The sequence below is a fragment of the Anabas testudineus genome, chromosome 3 (assembly GCF_900324465.2).
Source record: "Anabas testudineus chromosome 3, fAnaTes1.2, whole genome shotgun sequence".
Classification (NCBI taxonomy): Eukaryota; Metazoa; Chordata; class Actinopteri; order Anabantiformes; family Anabantidae; genus Anabas; species Anabas testudineus.
This window is the reverse complement of record NC_046612.1, coordinates 14,076,561-14,099,427: the sequence shown is the minus strand read 5'-3', so window position 1 is coordinate 14,099,427 and position 22,867 is coordinate 14,076,561. Positions and strand designations below refer to the sequence as shown.

General features: G+C 39.4%; 1 protein-coding gene across 4 annotated transcripts in view; it reads right to left on the bottom strand.

Moving 5' to 3' along the window:
- The window catches only part of pias1a (protein inhibitor of activated STAT, 1a), a 40,947-nt gene extending 19,226 nt beyond the window's left edge, over positions 1-21,721 (bottom strand). For 2 of the 4 annotated variants that reach the window (XM_026378286.1, XM_026378287.1), the window contains exons 1-2: positions 9,334-9,499; positions 452-947 (exon numbers count right to left, since the gene is read on the bottom strand). In XM_026378286.1, coding sequence (XP_026234071.1) covers positions 452-947; positions 9,334-9,414 — 577 coding nt within the window. In that variant the 5' untranslated portion in view covers positions 9,415-9,499. Of the gene's footprint in view, positions 1-451; positions 948-9,333; positions 9,500-11,810; positions 11,847-21,677 lie in introns of those variants that run through there. The other 2 variants (XM_026378288.1, XM_026378289.1) reach the window with 2 other exon arrangements.
- Positions 21,722-22,867: the final 1,146 nt, after the last annotated feature.

The following is a 22,867-nucleotide window of genomic DNA, read 5'->3' as shown; positions in this document are numbered from 1 at the left end:
GTGTGGATCTGACATACAGACACATATGTGTAGAGCAGGTGGACGTTTCTCAATTTGGCTTCTTCACAAGTTATTTTTGATCATTTAGCTGCTTAATGCTGCACAATACTCACCAGCTACTCACAGACTGTTGCTGTTCAGTGCTGCACAGACAGTGTGTATAGGGGCTAGTGCTGTAAACAGCCGTGGCCAAATGCAGCATTATGAGAGTGGTGAGGCTGAACCAAAACCAAAACAATTTGGCCTGGACAGTTAAATAATGAGCTAAAACTCACTGTGAAGCTCTACAATGTAGATGAGGGTAATAATTACACAGTGAAACCTGTATTTAGACGTCCACAGTGTGATGTAATGCATGCAGTATCTAGTGATTACAAGTGTCCGTCTACCATTATTTCCCTTAAATCTATCTTTTCTCACACAAAAACCCCAGTTACATGCATTTCCTCACCTAGACTGGTTGGCTTGATGAGTTCATCTAGCATGTCGTAGAACGGTAACCTCTGGAGCTTGACGTCTGGGTGGACTGGATGCAGCGTGGCCGAGGTGGGTAGGTGGTGTGTCAGCCCGGTCAACTCATGTTTCCCAGGGCCGAGCAGCGAGAGGGGCAGTAAGGCAGCAGGCGATGGGGCTCCACCGTGACCAGCATGGCCCTCATAGGCCAGCTGCGTCAGGCCAGCGGGGAGCGCGGCGCCCCCTCCTCCAACCACTCCAGCTGTGGCAGGGTGATGCGGTCCAGGCAGGGCCAGCTCTGAGTGGGATACCATTTTGGCAGGGAAGCGTCGTCTGTAGAGCTCTTTGATCTTCATGTGCACAGCGGGGCTGCAGTCGGCTTTCAGCAGATGCAGTGCCTTGGTCAGCAGCTCATGCTTGCGTCCGTGCTTGTTACGCCCAGCGTAGCCCAGCAGCACCTGCAGCTCTGACACACGCAGGCTCATCACCATTTGCTGTGATAAAGGTAGAGGATGAGAAGGAGGAAAAGAAATTAACCATAACAGAATGATGACAAAACTGGGTACGGTCTGCAAATACATATATATATATACACTACATTTTATTACAGGAATAGTTTAAGCAATATGGAAGAATCTGTAAGTTGGATAAGTATCCTTAAAAAAAAAATCTCCCTCCAACAGAGGAGTTTCCCTGGTTGGACACAGGACTCCACATGAGGCTGAGGGGTTACATCCCAAGGGGCTGATGGGATGGTTGCTGCAGCATAAGCACTTCATTTAGATTCAGCGCTGGAAGTCTGATAGTTGAACATGCTAACGCATGTTCCTGGGATGCACAAAGAATGTAACACCAACTTCCAAACTTCCAACTTCCTTCAGTCCAAGAATTCTCTTGTTTTCTGCCACCAGTAAAACACTGTAAATATGCAGGACATCACTTTCTGTACCCAACGAGCCTCATGTATTTGGTAAGGCAGAGAAACACGGCTGCACCACTATTTGTTATATATAACAAAGAATATTGCAGCAAAATCTTAGCTCCTTAACATTTGATGCATCCTTGAGCAAGGCAATGTCTGCCCCAGATGTCTAAGGACAGAGGGCAGATCCCTTCTGTGAAGTGGTACAATCAGAAGCAGTACAATTTATTTTCTTGCATGTAAATGCTAAAATCAGCACAACTTCCTTAGAATCAAATCAGAAGCACTGCTACTGCTTTTCATCAGATATCTGCTCTCATTTTAGTATTAGTGTGTTTGAGGTTGTAGATAAGCAACATACAAAAAATCAATTAACCCATACTATCTTTAACATTAGTTTGTTCTGTTCTTTGTCTCTGTGAGACATTGGTCTAAATAACAGAAAACAATACAAAGAGTAACACACAAGGCCTTTGGCAGATGACAATCTTAACTGCATTACATGAAACATATGCACAGACAGAACAATTTTACAATAATAGTGAGGATAGGTTCTTGATGCTTGTTGTTGTCTTTATTGCCTGCTGTTCTTTTCTCTCTTCTCTTTCCACTCACCCCAACCAGTCAAGGCAGATGGCCGCCCACTATGAGCCTGGTTCTGCTGGAGGTTTCTTCCTCTAAAGGGAGTTTTTCCTCTCCACTGTTGCCTAAAGCTTTCTCAAATGGGATTGTTGGGTTTTCTTTATAATTTTTTGTATAAATATTTTCTGTAAGGTCTTAAACCTTACACTGTAAAGTGCCTTGAGATAACTTCTGTTGTAAATTGGCGCTATACAAATAAAATTGAATTGAATTGAATTGAATTGAATTGATATTCAGTGACTTACATTGGAGTATAATGATTCTCCAATCCATTACTCAGTTTAGACCTTAATTTCTTTTTGTTTTATTTTTTTTTCTTGTCCTAACTTTAAATATTTATATAGTTATAATATCTATAATTTTAATTGCAAAAAAATGAGTTTTGTTATTAGTAACATAATGACAGCTAATTAGCAGACATCCCACCCAAAAGAAAGTCATTTCAGGGAGTTGTTGATTGCTACTGAGCTCTGTTTCCAATACACAGATGACGTACACTCTGCACTGTCCCTGAATGCCTCGTACGCAATATTCCTAAACACCTACAACCAAACTTTCCTGAAGGTAAAACTAATTTAAACCTGACCCATAAAACCAAGTCCTAACCCCGAAACCAAAATGCCTTCACAACAATCGTATTATTGAACAAAAATCTGTCCACACAACCACAGACTTGTAGGAATTTCTTAGAAAAACCGCCTTCCATCTCCTTTAAAGACAGAGCAGGGATAAAAAAGCAAAACGAAACAAAACAAAACAAAACAAAAAACAAGTTGCACACAAACACACACACACACACAGTGCCCACTGGGTCAGTTAATCAATAATAAATAAACACACAGTGTTTATTATTGTACAGAATATGTATGCTGTAGTGTCTCTAAGGATCAAACTTGTTTTATTTTGTTTCTTATAATGATGCCCATTCTTCTTCTGTTACTCTGGGGTTTTGCATTTAATTGACATTTAAAATGACTTCTATGACTGCTGTAGGCAAACCACAGCAATGACTTTTTAGACTCGAAAAAACAAAACAAAACACTAAGACACACCAATGTAGCTTTTTCAAAACTGCAACAGATTTATATCTAATTTTCTTTATACTGATTCCATCCTGCTGTTCATAACTGTTCCACTGTTTATAATAGTTTATACATCATTTTGGAAAGCAACACCCCTTACTTCACCCATTAGCTTGTATTTTACTTCCTTTGAGAAGTGTTTCATGATCTTGTTGTACCAACATCTGTAACATTCAGAAAGACAGAACTATTCTACTGCTATCTTATTTTGCTATGACCATCATCTAAATCTAATAAAACATTTTTTCTTCTTCTTTCATTTTTAGCATGAGTGGCCCAGGTGACAGAAACCTTTCACCCGACTCCAACCACGTTAAATTTGACGTATTATTGGTTGTTTTGAAAGGAACTGAAACCCTAAAAGTACTGCAACTAAAACATGTTCCACTTTTGCACATGTAGCTTTCAGCGCCTGCAAGTGCCACAAACCAATATGTGCTGCAAATAAGACGACACTTGAATCACCTAAAGCCAAGCAAAATATCACCTAGAAAACATGTTGTGGCAAAAACACAACATGCTCAAAATGACACTGTATGAAAAATAATCTATAAGGTAAGATTAATGTTTGATAATGATTATTGTAGTCATTCAGTTACATTATTCAAATAGTGAAATTAGAAAGCCATGAATAGTCTCTAAAGGATGAGAGATGAATTACCGAGGCACAAATAGATCAGGAATCTTTTCATTATCTAGTGAGAAAATGCACATCAACCCTCACTAGACAACGAACAGTATCTCCCAAAAAAGGATTTGAAGCAAAAACACCAAAACACCCCACTGGGAGAATTTACATGTGACAGTAAACAAAGCATCTTTGATTATTATTATAATATTGGTCAGACAAAATGAGCATTATGATGATTGTACCGTGGGACATAGGAAATTGTTTTCATAATTAATAATAGTTAATCATAGTTAAATGAAGCCTCAGATACAACAGAGGCACAGAGAGCACAGGGGATTAGAACAGTGCACTTAGTGGTTTTAACAAGCTGGATGCTGTTTTGAGCAGTTTCTGTCTTCTCTCACATTACTCTAGATTCAAATACACCTGAATCTCACATTCAGGTTAAGTGAACACTTTTCCATTTCTGACATGTGTTATAACCACTTACTAAACTCACTTACAAAGCACCACATGATCAGAAAAAAGTTTCACAGACTAATTGATTAATCAGTCTATGAAATATATTTAAAAAGTAAACTCCATCACATCAAATATGCTTATGTTTTGTTTATTTAAAAAGTACCACAATATTTACAGCTGCAAGAAAAAGTAAATGAACCAGTTTCCTGGTTTTCTTTAAATTGGTCATGAAATGTGACCTGATCTTTACCGAAGTCACAAACATCAACAAACAGAACATTTCTAAGATGATAAAACAAAAACAACCATGAACTCTCATGATGGATAATGTGAGGGAAAAGGTTGCCTGTGGCAGCAATAAACTCGAGCAAGCACTTCCTGTGGCTCTGGATTAGACCTGTGTAACATCCAGGAGAAACTTTGGACCATTCTTCCTCACAGAGCTGCTTCAGCTCAGACATATTCTTAGGACGTCTGGTGTGAACAGCTCTCTTTAGGTCTCTGTTGGGTTAAGGTCTGGGCTCTGACTGATATTTGTGACTTTAATGAAGATCAGATCACATTTCATGAGATCTTTTCCATTTAAAAAATCTAAACAAAACTATTCTAAGTATTGTTGTTGATTAAATATTTATCAATCAACTAATTGATTAATAATGATAGATGACTGCTTCTACTGAAAAGACTGCTAAACATTTGGGTTATTGCAAAGCTGAGGTTGTTACATTTCTGTATTGGAAGGAGCATTTCAGAGCGACTGGGCTCCAACCAAGCTCCACGCGCTCAAAGTGACAGAGCAGAGGCCACTGTTTACAGACCAAACACTGCATCTTGTGTACAGCTGCACAGAAACAATAACAAACACAGTGCCCAATGTACACGACCTAACAGACACAATTAGCAGTCAGGACATAGACCTGTTCTTGTCACTGGCGACATAAGGTAAAGGCACATTCACAGAGGGGAAAAATGAGCAGACACCCATATGTGAATGTGATTCTGATCTAACGCTAACTTGAAGAGCAGTTATAAAAACAGATTAGCCAAACGCAGACAGCTCCTGCAGCGTGAAGCTCAATCCGATGCGCAGCATGTGAGGGGAGCTCAACATTTAGAGATATTTTTTCCAGAACAATAATTGTGATAATACGATAATTTCTGTTACATATAACACACAGTGTGTTGGTTCTGCACTGCACTGGTTCCTGCTGGCGACATAAATGACCAGTTCCATGAAATATGCATGTGGTAGAGAAGAGTGGGATGTGAAAAAATGATGACACTGGCTGCCCACCATTTCAGTCACACACACATATACACACATACACACCTCAACACAAACACCCACGCCAAGTCTCCCCTACCACACTCTCTGCAATACAAAAACACACACAAAAGAGAGACAAATACACACAAACACAAATGCTGGCTCGCATAAACCTGACACATACGAAACACACACACACACACACACACACACACACACACACACACACTTCCACCACAGTGCGGATGTGTAACATTCCTCTGGCTTAAAAAAAGATGGAGGGAAAACAAATAGTGGAGGGAAAACAGTGGAGCGGGTGGTGGTGAAGCAGAGATGGATGATTCTTCTCTCTCCTCTGTCCGTCTCTCCATCAGTCTCCTTCCCAGCACACGTGAGGCTCAAACTCCTCTATGTTGCTTCCAGCTTTGTTCACAAGTTAAGGTTTTTTATTGACTCTAGAATTTACTGTCTGTCACCAAATTGTACAAATTCACTGCAGCAGTCTGTAGCTCCAAACAGAGCGCCGTCCTTCCGACTCCCACGGAGTTAAATATGTCAGAGTTCCTTGAAGGACGGGACGATGGACGAGACTAACAAGACTGATGAGTGTTCAGCAAGTGAGACACAGTGTTGTTCTTAACAGTTCATCCTGGAAGATGTTCATAGTGAACTTCATATGTAAAGTGACAGAAACAGAAATTAAAACCACGTCTGCACAGCTTTTGTCTCTCCTAATTCAAAGTGGGAGAGGTGTGAGGAACAGAAAGGTGGTTTGTAAAACTACTGAAACATCCAACAAGCAGCTCTGACACTCACAGATGAACCGTTTACAACCCAGAAATGTTCAGTTTACTGTGATTTAGCACCAACAAAAGATGGATCTTCACATTTAGGAAGGTAGAATCAGCAACTGTCTGAGACGTTTACTTAACTAAACTAACCAAAATAACGTTTAAGCAATTATTACAATAGTTGCTAATTATTTTTCTGTTATTAGTTTATAGACTAAATAATGGCTTAAGCTCTATTGTGTGAAGAACAGCTACAAACATGACTTTACCTGATTTAGAGCTACAATAATTAGTTGATTAATCAATAAATTGAATGAGAACTAATGCTCCTCTATTAACTAGTCTATTGTGAAAATCAAGAAGAAGATCATTATAGCTTGTTATAAAATAAATATCTTTGGACTTTTGAATGTTGGGAATCATAAAACAGGCTAATTATAGACATCAACTTGGACCTTATACTATAATGGATATATTACATTATTTTATGATATTTTACATATCAAGCAACTTATGGAGTAACAGAAACAGATTAAACAATAGTGAAAAATAACCATTAAATACAGCACTGATGTCTTTGTGCATTAACTTTACTGCACATAATATTGACACACCTGACCTGCGTCTGAATAGTTGGTTGATTTAGTCATGACTCTGATCAAAGGTTGATAAAAGAACAGAAAATATTCTTAATAACATCAAAGAGACATTTAGACATGATAGTCTCACAGTATTATAGCAGATAATTAGCTAATGTGATAGATGTTGCTTACTGAAGATATCACAGTGGAAATCATTTTAAATTTCCGACTGCAAATTTTTTGTTTCTGAAAAACAAAAATCAGCATCACGCCGTCACAAACCGGCGCTGACAGTCCAGGTTTGAACAAAGCACGTTTGTGTGAGAATGTGCTGTATTGTGTTGTTTAACTGAAACAACTTGACGTGTCGGTGCAAAGGGAAGCTGCAACAAAGGAAGGAGGGTGAAAGAGGGAGAGAGGATACAACACAAAGAGAAGAGCTAGTGGTAACAGGGGAGGTCTTACACACACAGCATGCAGACCAGCGTGGGCTTTGTAAAAAGCTTTAAGATGACCACTCTGTGACATGTTGCACCAGGGAACAGATTCATTTTCATTTTCACTATGACCAACACAGTGGTGCTATCATCAGCATGGAAAAGCCCCTAAAGCAACATTTTGATGACAGATGACAGAAAAACTGAAACCCACAAACACCCAGAATGATAAAATCCCTTTAGGTGCACGAAAATTCATTTAGAAAAAAAGGAACTACAAAATAACCATGCAAAGAAAGGTCCTTTCACATCTTACAAGTTACAGATTGATTTTGTTGTAGCAGTAAGGAGGCCCCAACATATCACAGATGGATTGTTTGTTGTTTGTTTGTTTAGCAGAAACAACTTTAATGAACAGTGTTCAATGAATTTAACCAGAAATCAGGAAGTGAGTGAGAAACATCCTGCTCTCAGTCTCAGGTCTCTCGTCACCTTTAGTAAGATTTTTTTTTCTGTGAAGGATTTTTCCCAGTAAAATTTTGGGGATGTCTGGAATATTACTCCAATCTCAGGAATCAAGTTCCGGCTTTCTCCCCCCAAAAAACTCCCCGTTGATGCACTACTTCCTGATGTCAGACACTATGCAGACAGAGGTTGCAGCAGAATGTGCTTTGCAGGAGGGAGGATGATTTGGAGAGCTCGGAGTTAAAATGTGTCACAGCTTTACTTTTAAAACCAAGTGATATGATCTGTGGTCAACGCTGTGATGACACGTAAGATTAGTCATTGAGAAAAGAAACTTCTCTGTTTTAGTGTGGCCGTTCAATGACCCTAAACACTGAAGTAAATCTACTACAGAATGGCTTCAAACAAGTGACAACTAGGTGAAAGCAGTGTTCCTACACCAAAGGACGAAGAAGCAGACGGAGAAAGTTATTCACTACTCTGCTTCAGTGAGATGTCTACAACACATCACTACAGTGATAAGAGGCATGGTATGCAGTACGGTCTAAACATGTGTCAAGTCATAGCACAGAATGTAAATTATAAGCTCAACACTACAGTGCCGTCAGAGTCCAGGGACGGCCAGCTACTCGTGTGTGGACGCAGCGCAACACGGTATTCAGACAGAAATTTGCTCTGTGTGGAAAAATGCAGCAGGCTGTGCTGGTCGAGGTGTTTTGTTTCTTGTACCAGTATGACAATGAAATTGAATCTGTGGAATCCAGTTAGAGAAACACAGTGTGTGTTTAAAAAAACGAAAAACGCAACAAACATTACTGTTGAATAGTGTGTAATAATTCAGACTAAGTTAGCCCAGCGTACTTTTTTTTCCAGGACATAATCCTAGTGTTGAACCATAAATAATGGTAACTACAGCCTTTCCTCTCCCAGCATGTTTGGCAGATCCTTGTCAGACTGGAGAGCAGTGTGTAGGGTAATTATTTACTGTGTCCAGAGCCGGTGAAGAAGACGGATGGAGGCATGAGAAGATGGGGGATGGGGAAGCGAGGAAGCAGCTGAGCCTCCAAACCAAATGAAATTCTCCACAGCTCCAGTGAAAACACAGGTGGGAGGGGGAGGATGGGAGGAAGATGAAGGGTGAAGGTGGCAGCTTAGATGGATGCGTTATCTTAGGAGTAAAACACCACTAGACGTCCTCTCTCTCTAAAATACACACACGTGTAATCCTGCCGTCTACTTTGAAAAAGTAGAACCAACGACGGCCTCCAAAATAAATGTACAAACAGATCAGTCAGAGTCATGTAGACTTTAAAGTTTAAGGTTTTAAGATGCTCAAAATGACGTCTCCCACTCTTCAACTCTATTATTTTTATCTATTAATACAATGAAAACAAAGCACTGAAGTAAAGATGGCTTGTTTCCATATGTGTTACAGGAGGGAGACTCACGGTGACACTGTGGCTGTCAGAGGCTTAAACACTACCATGAAACACATGTACACACACACACTGCTCAATGAAACACACAAATCTTGCATGCTCTCTTTCTTACACAAACACACACACTTCAAATGACCCTCACCTTTACTGTAAACACACACCTGTTCGCAGCACTGTGCTGAGCAGTGCGGTCGACTGCGGTGGAGCCATAATGAAAGGAAACAGGCAGCACGGAGGCCCATTTGATGAGGAGAGACAGGTTGGGGCTGGCCAGCGGCCGAGCTGCCCTGAATGGCCTGTTGTATCTGTAAGGAGAAACACTGGCCCGAAAACTGTAGCCTGGCTCTAGTTTCTGAGAAAGCTGGGATCAGCACAGGTTACCAGTCTCACTTCTGCTATGATGTCTTTTCCATTGTTCACTTTTGTTATTTTAGAGACAGTAGAAATGATTCATTGTTTTTCTGCTGTCATCTACTGTAGTTTTTTTTTGTAGCATCTTGAAATATTAATAATATAATAATATAAGTTTCATCTGTATAGTTACACCCTTACATATACATACAGAGGAAGTAAAAGTATGTGAACCTTTTGGAATTTCATGGTTTTCTGCATTAATTTGTCAGAAATATCATGATCTGATTTTAATGTAAGTCAAGAGTATTAACAAATATGATGTCCCTAAAATAACAACACAAAACATTGCATCTTTCATGTCTTTATTGAGAACAACCATAAAAACCTTGTAGTGGTAGTACAAAAAGTATGTGAACCCTTGAAATTAATAACTAGTTGACCCCCCTTGGCAGCAATAACCTCAACCAGGTGCTTCCTGTAGCTGTGGATCAGACCTGCACATCATTCAGGAGGAATTTTAGTCCATTCTTCCTGCAGAACTATTTTAGCTCTGTCATATTGTTTAGACCTCTCATGTGTGGCTCTCTTCAAGTTGTTCAATAGCTCTATTGGGTTCAGGTCTGGGCTCTGACTCCAAAAGGTGGATTTTGTTTTTCTGAAGCCATTCAGTTGTGGACTTGCTCCTTCTTGGTAGAGTAGACACAGTCCCATAGTGTCTCCATTTGTAGACTGTTTGTCTAACTGTAGACTGGTGAATTTCTGAAGTCTTTGACATCACTTTGTAACTCTTTCCAGGTTTTTGTAGATCAACAATTCTTGATTGTAGATCCTCTGAAAGCTTCTTTTGATGACATAAGCGTATTCTTCTCGTACAGAGCAAACGCAAAAAGTTTGAGTGTTTTTCAGTCAAAATAGTTGACAAAACAATTTTCTTCCAGATTTGATAACACCTGACACCTGCTTTTTTGAAGGTTTACGGGTTCACATACTTTTTACACTAGCACTAAGATGTTTTTATGGTTGTTCTCAATAAAGACATGAAAGTGTTGTGTTATTATTTTATGCACATTATATTTGTTAATACTTTTGACTTAGATAAAGATCAAATCACATTTTATGACAAATTATTGCAGAAAACCATGAAATTGCAAAAGGAGCACATACTTTGTCTTGCCACTGTATATATATTTATATGTATAGAAATGTGTTTTGTTTCACAACTTAAATCATGAGTTTATGTGCATTACAACAATATCTCATGAACGCCTCAACAAAAGAACAATTAATTAATACAACTAAAGTATGTGTTTCAATTATCATGTATGATGTATGAATTTTTAATTATGTCCTTATCTTCTTCATCGTTTAACTTAATACCAACCGCTCTCAACTAACCACCAACCTCCAACTTTCTCTACCTAAGTTGGGGTGCACACACTGGGGGAGACTATTTAATCACTTTAATTGCTTTTAATTTTTTGGATTATAATTAAATGGTACAATCTCTGCCATACCTTGTATAGAGAGCAGTGTCCATATCGACCTATTGCAATTCTGCAATCTTTCAGTTTCACACGTCATACTTTAAATGGAGCCTGAATATATTTTAAAAATAAAACTAAACAATTTTAGATCATTTAAAACCTATAATTTATTATAAATATAGACAACAGACAATTTAATAAGCATCAGCAGTGTAAATCCAGATCCAATTAAAACAATGAATTTCATGTCTTCCTAAATCATGTGGTATTTTTCGTGACGTGGTTCTGTAAAAAATAATTAAGGTCATCACTTTTTGTTCATTGATTTTTACAATTTGCTATTATTATTTCTTTTTTGTGCAAAATAATATTGATTTATAACAACATAATAACCTTACAATGTCTTTCTTCAATTTAAAAGTCTCAGTGTGACAGTTTGTACAACACCAGGACCCTGGAAAAGAAGCAGCTAAGACAATGCCGATGTTTTTACTGACACCTGTGCCTTTTCTGCTCTGAAAAAAGATTTACAGTAGAATTTTAGCGTATTTTTTTAACCTTCAATTTAAATACACAGTCAACTTTCACATTCACGGAAATGACCACAAACAAGTTCAAACAGGAAATTCACACACACAAGCACACCCAACTTTTCACTTGTATGTGAGATGCTTCAGTTCAACTGCGCACACAGGCAGAGGGCACTCACAAAGATGGTGCACACATGCATCTGACAAATACATACAGTAGAGACAGCATGCCAGGATGAACACACAAACAAACAAATCATTAAGACCTACCCACAAGATCATTAACCATCACAGTCATCACATGTGCTGGCCAAATGGTGTGCAAAACGTGTGAATGTGTTCGTGTGCAAAACCTCAATGCACCACTTAGTCACATGACCCTCATGTGACTGACACATAGTGACATTTGCTGTATGTCCGCATTAATAAGGCTGCAAAGACGCTGAAAACCATAACCACCGCAAACCTCTCTTGTCTTAGAGCTGAGGTACATTAAAGAAGAAACCAACAATGATGATGATGATGAACCCCTCCCAGGCTTTAAAAAAATCTTTGGTTGCAAGACTGAAAGGTCCGGGTACAAATTTAGCCTGCATAGGAAGACAAATTTAGGCAAGCTTTTTTTCCATTGCCTGAGGTGACACAGTACACCATCAATATTTTCCTCCCCTGATGACGACACTGAGAAGTAATGTGGTGAAACAGGAGGCTCCAGACCACACCTCGATCCTGAATCTAACTTGCAGCCTTCAGCAATATATGAATGTAAACTTCAAATGCCACATGAGACTGGTACTAACAGTATCTATCTATCTACGCTGGCACCATCTTAATGTGCACTCAAACCTCCGTGCTTTTATCAGTGTTACCTGATCTACGATGCTGATGTTTAAGGTGTAAACTGCAACCTGAGAGAGTTCAAACGTTGCCCACTTTTAGATTTTATCAGGCCTTTGTCTCATTGTCTCTGTTAGAAGCAGGTAATTTGTTCATGGACACATATGAGGAAATGGTGAAACAATCAAGTGTAAAATGAAGGGTTCACTGGGTCTCTCTTGCTCTCTCCTCAGTATGCATTTGATTAAGTGACATTTAAAACACATTGTTTATTGGAGACAGGCAGAGTCTTAACCGAGTTCAACCCAGAGTCACAAACAAAGGTCAGCTGACACACGCAGATGTGGGTTTAACCCTTATCACTGCCCCAGACTTAAGGGGACATGGTAAAAGTCATGTTGTTACACTTAATGATGCCAAAGCAGCGTTTTAAAGCAGCATTTCCCTTTAGAGATGCAGAAAAAAAAAATCTGCAGCTCTTTACTTGGTTTTGAGGAGGTGAACAGTAATGCAGTTCTTCTGACTCTCAGGAGACCAAGAGATGGTGAGGCTAATAATGTTGCACCAAGCAGTTTCTGCAAAGGTTCTGCAGGATGTGTGTGTTTGTGTGTGGGTGTGTGGAGGTTGTGTAGGCGGATGGGGGGGGAGCGTGCACACTACCTGGCCATTATATAAAGCTCCCACTCTCGGCTAGAGGGCTCTGTACTGAGTGCCAGCTCCCTCCCCATCCTCCTCCCCTCTCTGTCCTCCCATCCCCCCACCTCTTAGCCTTCCAGCTTCTCTGACTCAGGCTTAACTCTGAAATACCTCCGCCTGTTGTTTTCTCTCCCTCCTGCCTCTATGGTATCAAAATCACAGTGTGCATTGTGAATCAAACAAAAGAAGAGTTTGGGACAAAAATATGGATCAGACTTCTCTTTCCCCAAGCTGGCTACGCATGTACTCCAGCTGGACTGAGTTCAAAATGATTCTCTTTTAATCATTAGTACATTAAACACTGTACCACCACACCTGAGGATACTGAGGTCTCGTCTTAGCTTGCCACAGGTAGATAGAATCTCTGAAACCCCTCATCTTACTCAATGGCACAAATGTGTGATGATAAGAGGGTTTGTGGTCTGACAGAACAGTGCAGGTACATTACTAGCTTCTGGTAGAAGCCAAACAATGCAGTTTTGCAAGGTGCACTTTGCAGGTGGAGAAACTTTCATAAAGAAGATTTTTGGTACGTTGTTCGTAGTTGACCAGGGGGCAAAACACTCGTTAGGTGATCCCCGACCTCACCCGTGTGTTGAAGAAAGAAGGGATGAGAACAAAGGCGCCAAAAATCCCACTGCGCTGGCGTGGCAAGACAATGAAGAAGAGGAGGAAGACACTGGGAAGCTGCACTCACCCTCTGCCTCTTTTAAATCCTGCAGAGCTGGCAAAGGTCTGCCGACACCAAGATGAAGGGGAATAGTACAGAGAGCAGCCTCAGACTGCAGGCTGTGAAGCAAACATGGTGCTGGTAGACGTGTTACAGCCTTTTAGCATGATTGTGAGTTTCGAATAAGGCTAAAGAATAACAGAAGAAATGTCAACACAAAGTAGTGCTGCACAGTTAAGTAGCTCCATGAGGGGTATCCATCTGCAGTATCTATCTACGTATATATAGATCATGGCATTACAGGTAATGCTACAAGCAAACCTTAGACCAAACTTCCAAAATTAATCAGCCTTAACGTGCTGTCTTCTGCCTGATTCTGTTGAACATTTGCCATTATTTCTGACATTTACAGAAAAACTATAATCCACTAATTGAAAGGTGAATAAACCATGACAACAACTAGTATCTGTATCCATTGCTACTCTCAAATAGACGTGCTAGCATCACACAGAGATAATTTTTTCTCGGAAATGTGTTTATTGCATAGTAAACACTGAAATGTACTAAATGAGCAATCAACCACCATGGCCATCACTCATCAGAGGTGACCCACTGGATCAGCGAAAACATTTTTAGGTATTTTTCCTTCAAACAAAACATACAAAGCCATTTTCTCAAATATCCAGAGGGATTTTCCGCTCACAGCAGGGTGCTTCCTAAAGAATGAAGAGCGTTTGGTGAATCTGTGTCTTAAGCTGCGGTCCCTCAGGTTACAGGTCACCGGAGAGGCTACAGCACGCGCCCACATCTATAATTAGCCATTAACTCTTGAAGCAGACTGTTCGGAACAGAAACATATTTACCAGCTGGCATCACTCTCCCACAGCTTCAACAATCATTTCATCATCTGAGACAAAAGGCTGCAGGTGTCACGATATGTGGTTAAACATGAGAGTGGAAACTTATGTCAAGAAAGACACCCAGGCACAAGTAGAGTTCAAATACCTTGTTTCATCTGACTGCACCCACTGAAAATATGTAATTTTCAATGTAAGAAAAAAAAAGTTGGCAGGACAATTTATTAGTAGTTCATAATTTTTTTAATCTATAACCCACTAGATAAGTCAGGCCATTAATTAAGGTACTTCATCTGTGAATTAGGAACTGTTTCCATACTAGGAGTGTAACAATGAAGGAGAGTGAAACTGAACACAAAATCGCAACACCCAAACCACTGCCAGTCTGTTGGAGACATCCCAACTCTCCAACGACGGAGTCTCTCGCAAATTAACACTCCCTGATGCCCCCAAATTCCACACTTTATGAGGAAATCTGATATTTCTTGTTGTAATAAGTTAGTGTATGAGTTGCTGCTCAGAGGCTCTGTGCTCAGGTGTTTCTAAAACTCCCAATAAGTGAAAAGCAACAATGAAATCCATAATCCGTAAGTGTGGAAAATCCTTTTCCACACTTACTTATCTTCCCCTAGACACAATGATGATTTCTTATGGGGTAACCTGTGGTGTAGGTGCTGTCAGGTGTTACTGACACATGCTGCATTGGTGCAGTGAGACACAAATGCAGGACTGAGATTTTCTGGTTAAAGGGATCTAATCTTGATGCATGTCACAAACAAAACTTGAGCCACACTGCCACAAATCACGAGTGAATTAGAAGTTGCAAATTAAGAAGTGACAGAATAACTAAACTCCACACACAAGTTGGACAAAGCTGTGCCTCGGGTGGAGAGATTTATGAACTTCAAGGGGAGGTTCTGACAAACACAACAGACTCCTAAAGCCTGCAGCAGCATAAAGAATTATTTTATGATGACAGGCTTTTCACAAGACATTTTTATTCACTTCTCCTGGTTTAGTCACACCAACATTTCTTTGATGTTGCAGTGTTTTAAAAACCTTACAACTCTGCCAGGGGGGTGGCCACTGAAATCAGTCTGTCTTTCTTTTCCAGTTGGAAACACACAATTGAGTTTCAAACGACAACCTACTCATGTCCATCTCAAACGTGACATGTTTCCACGGCAACAGGCCTGCGTAACAAAATCACCACAGGAGTTGAGAAAAGCTTGATGTCGGCACACGATGTGCTCACACGGGACAAAATCTCCGAGAGCAGCCTAAAGGTTGGTTTGACTGGGCTGAAGATTCAGAACATATATAACGTCGACTGTTTTATGTGCGGCAACCAAAATGATCAATAGTGAGGAAAGGCAGTGAAGTCTCAGGTTGTTCCAGGTGGTTCGACATTAAACACCTCTGACAGGTGAGACATGGCAAACATCTGGAGTTTTACATGTCAAATCCACCTATCACCAATTAGATTTTCACATTTTTTGTAGTTTTTTTTCGTCTGCTGTGAAATGCCATAAACTCTAACTCTTCATCACACAGTATGAGCATGAAACCTGCACATTACCTTTAAGCACAGCAACAGATGAGAACAGTCATCATTCACTTGGTAATTTCCATGTGAACGTGTAATTCTCTTTAAACTAAAAATTATCTGCAGCGATAATGACAATGACGATAAGAGAAATAGGCAGGTGCTGAAAGGAGGCAGGAGAGCAGAGAGGAGGACCTGTATCATTAGGGATTAACCCAGCCACAGGCTCTACAAATAGACTGTCTCCACCTATAAGCCGCCAGCGCACAGACAGTTATTTGTATTGCCAGGTTGTTGCTGCAGCAGCTCTAGAGGAGAGAGACGATGAGTTCAAAAGAAGGCGCAGCGGATCGGGACTACTGTGAAACAAAATGCAACGGGACACATCTGGGGGCCTGGCATCAGTGGTTGTCGCGAGTACAGATTTTGTGTGGAGCAGCTGCATCGCACACAGTTACGCACCAATTCAACTCTCAACCATGCAGCAATCCAATCTAATATTTGATATACCAAAGCTGAAACTGTTATTAAAATTAAGCTGTAAAACAGTTTGAATTGATGATTTCTCCTGTAAACTAAAAAACAGTTTGCTGATGTCCTTCATCTGCCTCAAACTCCAATCCTCTTACAAAAACCAAACCACACTGTTCCTAGTGCCGAAACAGTTAACTGATAAATAGAAAATATGAGAGAAACTACTGCCATCTTATTCTGGTTCCAGCTTCTCACATGAGAATTTGTTGCTTTTCTATATATATATATATATATATGTTTATACACATTTGCAGGATGTATTTCTTTGGGTTTTGGATGTTGGTTGAATATTTCCTGTTTATGAAGAAAGCTATTCATCTTTCAAGAGAGAAAATATTCAAAGGTTGACACAATAATGCACACTGTTTCAGCCTATAATGTCTGTGCCTTAACATATTATAAAGAGCTATAATATTTATACACAACTAAACTACCAAAGTGCCATCTCAAATATGTTTTTGTGAGGAATATAGTCGCAACCTAGATTAGTTTTCTATTAAAAAAAGGCTATAATCTGTTCACAATTAAGGTAAATGTCAAGACGCAGATTGGTAAAAATATCCAATGTTGCATCCAGACTTGTGACACCAACATTATTAAAGTTTTTATTGTTGGATTAGGCTTTAACGGCACTGGGTAAAGATCAAAACACAATCTACATTTAGCAGACGCTTTTATCAAAAGCGTCTTACAAGGTACAGGTCAAAGGCAGGGTAAGCGTAAAGAGGTCTTTCCTAAGGACCCCTACTGGAGGTAGGGCACAGATGGGAGCGATGTTACCACTACACAGGACTCTCAACTCAAACTCAGGTTTACAGTTTGTCAGTCCTGCACATTACACGCCCTCCATCCAGCCTAACCACCTCTTTACAACTCACTTTTCATTAATAAATAAAGCGCTTCATTCTTTGAGAAAATACAGAATTATTTTATATAATTACTTTTGCTACAAAAAAACAAAATCACAGTTGCAGTTTAGTTTCATAGGAACATAATTTTGAAGAGACAGGTTTGTGTGAATGTGCAATAATGATACACCCTTTTATCCCAGGCATGATACGGTATAATCACATGACAAAGAAGAAAGGAAAGAGGACAGATCTTTATGATTACTGTAACTTCATAACATAAACATGTCTGTTTTCATGAGCAGTTATTCCTTGCTGTCGCACAGCACATCACAAAACTCAGAATTGTGCAGCTGAAAAATGTATATAAACTAAATCTGAGACTGTGTTTATGGTTTAATGACAATGTATCATAAACACTGTCGTCTGTCATTGGTCTAAACTGCTGCCTGAAAAAGTCGACAAGTCTTAAAACATGTCCTTGTCCTACTCCAGAAATCTAAAAATAGTTTGTGTGGAGGTTTAAACTGGGGTTTGTTACAGTGGCCCTGAGAGCTCAACACGCCACCACTCAAGAAAACACATGCACGTAGACAACACACAAGCAAACGGAGAAAACATCACCAATTTGATAACACGAGGGCAGTATTCAAAAAAGCTCAGACGTGAAGAAATCCTCATGTAGACATTAATAATTCTTCAGTTTTATGTTAAAAAAAATCAGCTGGTAGAAAAAGCTGCTTTTTAATTCTTAAAGAACAATTTGGTTAATGGATTTTTCACAGAAATCAGTAAATAACTATCAAACTATTTCTGTGAGTTTATAGTGCCTAAATAGGAAAATTAAGCTAAATCAGTTTCCAGAAGATTGTTTATGTGCAGTGATCAGATTCTGGACAGACAGCGTAAACACTTGCTAATTATTTTGATTTGTGTGATGGTAAATCAATAACTGGGTTTTGTGGTGGTGTTTTAGTTCCTTTCTTACTGTTTCTGTGGACACATCCTATCCTAACGAGTATTCATCACTACGCCAGATTAATCTATAATGGAAATATTCGTGTTGTCCTTAAAGTTGTGTAGTAGAGTAGTAACAACTCTAACAGCATCATAGAAGCAGATAAATGAAAATTCTTAACTTCAGATTTTTTTCTTGTTTCACTGTTCTTTCTATAAAATATCTGAAAATGTGTCGTTATAATTTCACACGATCATCATCAAATCATTTGTTTTAATGAACAAAAGTTTTAAATGTATAAATATTCAGGGTTTTTCATATACAAAGAAAAGGAGCCTTTGAAAAAGTTTTAATTATTAAGTAAGAAGACGAAGGACGTGTAAAGCAGTAATAAATATATTTGCTGGGTTTTAAAAAACTTAAAAAGTTTGTAAAATAAAGTTTTAAAAATCATGATAAATAAGTCGCTGGGGTGTGTCCGATGAAGCCGCTCGCAGCAGCAGAACAGGTCTCTTCTGTCGAGGTTGTGCTGCATTCATGTCATATCTGCATAATAGTTCCCATAGCAACGAGTCAGGAGCTGTCGGGCAGTAGTCATATATGTGGCGGCCATCTGTCATGTTGCTAACCGTAGCCTAACTTAGTTAAATAGTTAAGTCAGTTGTTAGTTGTTTATCATGTTAGCTGCTTATTTGTGATTGTTACAATCAAAATCTATGTAATCTATATAATTAAATATATTTCTCAATTGTTGAAGTTATTTTTGTACGTAGGTGCTTAAACACTATGGGAGATATTATAATGATTAGAAATTCCAAGTCAGGCGTTGACATGAACGGTTTTCCCACGTGGCTGCTTATATTAACAGTTTAAACAACATCACGTAAACGCAGCATTGGTCTGTGAACGCCTCATGGGAAATTTAAAGGCAACTATAAAACTAAATATCAAAAACATCTTAATACACCAGACAATTTACACAACATACATTTTAAAAAGTTGTGCTCCAAGACTGGGGGTTTTAGTTTTTTGCAATATTAAAGTGTCAGTGGGATTTGAAATTAGGTTATCGGTAGTTCTGGATACATTTCAGTTCAGTGGCTTCAGTGCGTCACGAAGGGTCCTGTCTGCCCCGCCCAAAACTCATGATCACAGAAATGATGAAAAACTGGAAAAACTCCACAATTCAGCACTACGGAGTTCACAAACCTTTGACCTGTTTTGAGCAATCATTTATTTTACGTTGTTTATAAACTCATCAGATCAGACACAACAAATTACTTAAGACACACAACTAATTTGCATATGTTACTTTGATTTTAGTCCATTGTGACGGTACTTTTTTTGACATATTTTACACATAGAATATAATGGGACAATTAACTGACATTAAAACTAATCAACAGTTAACGACCTGCTCCCTGAATTAATTTAAATATTCACAAAAATACTTCTGTTTGTTAAGCTCTCCAGCACTGCATGACATTTTAATTAATCAGTGTAAGCCCATAATATACAGGCAGTGGTAGGTTATATAGTGCGACCACATCTGGCTTTTCAAAGAGAGAGCCTGTTCATTTTGGTCTGTGTAGCTGAACAGCAGCTGGCACAAAGCAGCATGTATAGATCCACAGATCCTGGGCAGGCAGTGGAAACACACTCTAAAAATAGCTCAAGACTTTGATCAATAACTACTCTATATGACTCCAACTCTGCTTTACAAAGTTAAATTCACAAACACTGTGTTGCTATGTAAAGGCTCGGAGCATCCAGGTGCACATCGGATGACCTGTGATGCTCGTAGGAGTCAGATTAACCTCTTAAGGGAAAAATTTTACTGTGACTTACCACCAGCTGATGCCCTCCAGGGCTGAACAATAAATTGTTTTCAAATCGATTCTGCACTTGAACAAAACATATTTTTCAGAGGGAGCTGCAGTTTGTTTAAATTTAGCTTTATTTAAATGCTACATATTCTAAATAATCAGAGAAGCATTAACATCTGTCCCCACCAGGTCCACATAAAACCTGCAGGGGAGGACGAGTAGAAGTGGACAAAGACAGTTCAAGAAAAAAAAAGAAAACTGCCACCACTGCAGCACACTAACACTAACACAACTCTCGCGTTGCTGCTGTTTTTATATGAAGAGCTGCTCATTTTGTACATTACTGCTACTTGTGCATCAGCTCATCAAGCTCATCTCATTCAGATTCTGCCTCTAAGTTCCCATTAAGTCCGATCACACATCATTTGCTGAAGCAATAATGTGTCTCACTTTGTGGTGGATGGATTCAACTTTATTTAAGAATGTGAACCTTGTTGAGTTAAAATAATAAAAAAGTAAAGTTATAAAAGGACATACTTCAGTGGATGTTACGTTTGAGTGATGCAGGTAACATTTATAACTAATGAAAACAACTATAACCAGCGGAGATGGATGAAGGTGGGGTCCCTGCTGTTGCACATTTCTAATACATGTGCAATTAATCAAAATATGCACATATAAATGATTAGAAGTACGTGTGGGGCCTGTGGGGACCCCGGCGTGTTGCCCTCTCTGCTCGGCTGGTCGTGAAGCACCTGAACACGTCCCCGGTTATAACGGTGGAGCAGCTCCGTTACACGCCGCCGTGTGTTTTTATTAGGACAGTATCAACAGGTAACACGACTTCAGCGGCGGAGACACTCACTGCCTGCTCGGACACAACGCGTGACACCGATGTGAACTTTATAAGGACGAACATGTGAAGAATAACGCGTCCGTGTGTTTTCAGACAGCCACACGCCGGAGCCGCTGTCACATCCCCAAACCGTCTGACAGTCTGGAGGCTGTCGGCGCCACAAACGCTCCCAAGCTTTAACGCTATTTCTCCTGAAACAAACCGAACACACACACACAGACACACATCGTGGGGCCACGAAGTGACCCCGCTGTCTTCACGTTGAGACAGAGGATGGTGATAAAGTGAAAACCGCCCGTTCACACAAACCAGTGCGTTTCAATATCAACATAAACATGCCGCTGCAAGATCTAACGGATTCATTAAAGTTCCTGCTGTGTTTAAGCTACAAACACCAAATCTGACACCATCTCACCCCCTGGGGCTTAAATCGTCCGAGCACTGTGGGACTTAACAATCAAACGCTCAACAACCGAATAAATTCGTAATGATTTCAGGCTGCGCCTTACCTTCAGTTCCGCACTCTCCGCCATCTTGTATTTTTTTGCGCAGGCGTGGTGAGGTGTAGTCACATGACTGGGACGCGCAGAGCGCTGCGTGAACGCGCTCAGAGGGACAGTGGTGCGTTCAGGAACGCACAACAAAAACAGGAATCAAGAGCCGTAGAAAGTTGTAGAACACGTGTAGTAGAAACAGTAACCTCGACTTTTCTTAACTTCTTTTGCTCTGACATATTTCAGAGCTTTCTCAGAATATAATCGGTGTATTTTATTCAATAATTAATCTGTTGATTAGTTTACTTTAGTGTCTTGCTAAACAATTGGTAATTAAAAAATTTAAAAGTTGAATATAACATAGAGTACAACATGATATAATGGACTACTGGCTTTATTACGAAGAATAGCCTTAGTAAAAGTGAAAGCAAAAGTAAAACTCCTTCATGTGTAGGCCTACTAACAAACTTAAGAATAAAAGCTATTTCTCAAAATAATGAGTTTCAAAGGAAAGATACACTAAAACACAAAGACATAATATGGATTATTATTTATTAATACATAATATCTTTATTGTCTGCAATTCTTTAGAAAATAATCTATAATAGTACATAACTAGATACCATATTTTCCTGCAGAATAATATACTACTGAAGTGAAGGTAAAAGTTAGTTCCCAAATAATGAATAAGCTGATCAGGAAAGCTGGCTCTGTGCTGGGGGCTCCTCTGGAACCTTTAGAGCAGGTGGTGGAGAGGAGGATGCTGCACAAACTGCTGAGCATCATGGAGAACAGCTTACATCCTCTCCACAGCCTGCTTATCAAACAGCGGAGCAGTTTTAGTCAGAGACTTCTCCAGCTCCGCTGTGACAAGGAACGGTTCAGGAAGTCATTTGTGCCAACAGCCATCAGCCTGTACAATGACTCCCTGACAGAGAGTCAGTGTCCACGCTGATGGTTTAACAATGTGTAACTTAGTCACTTTACATTCAAGTACTACAGTTTGTTTAGTTGTTATTACTATCTATTCTCTGTGTTATTCTTGTACTGTGTCTCGTGTATTGTTGTGTAGACCATGTTACTCAATGTTCAAATGTTTTTGTGTATAATGGCTGCTGCAACACCAAAATTTCCCCTTGGGGATCAATAAAGTATCTATCTATCTATCTATCTATCTATCTATCTATCTATCTATCTATCTATCT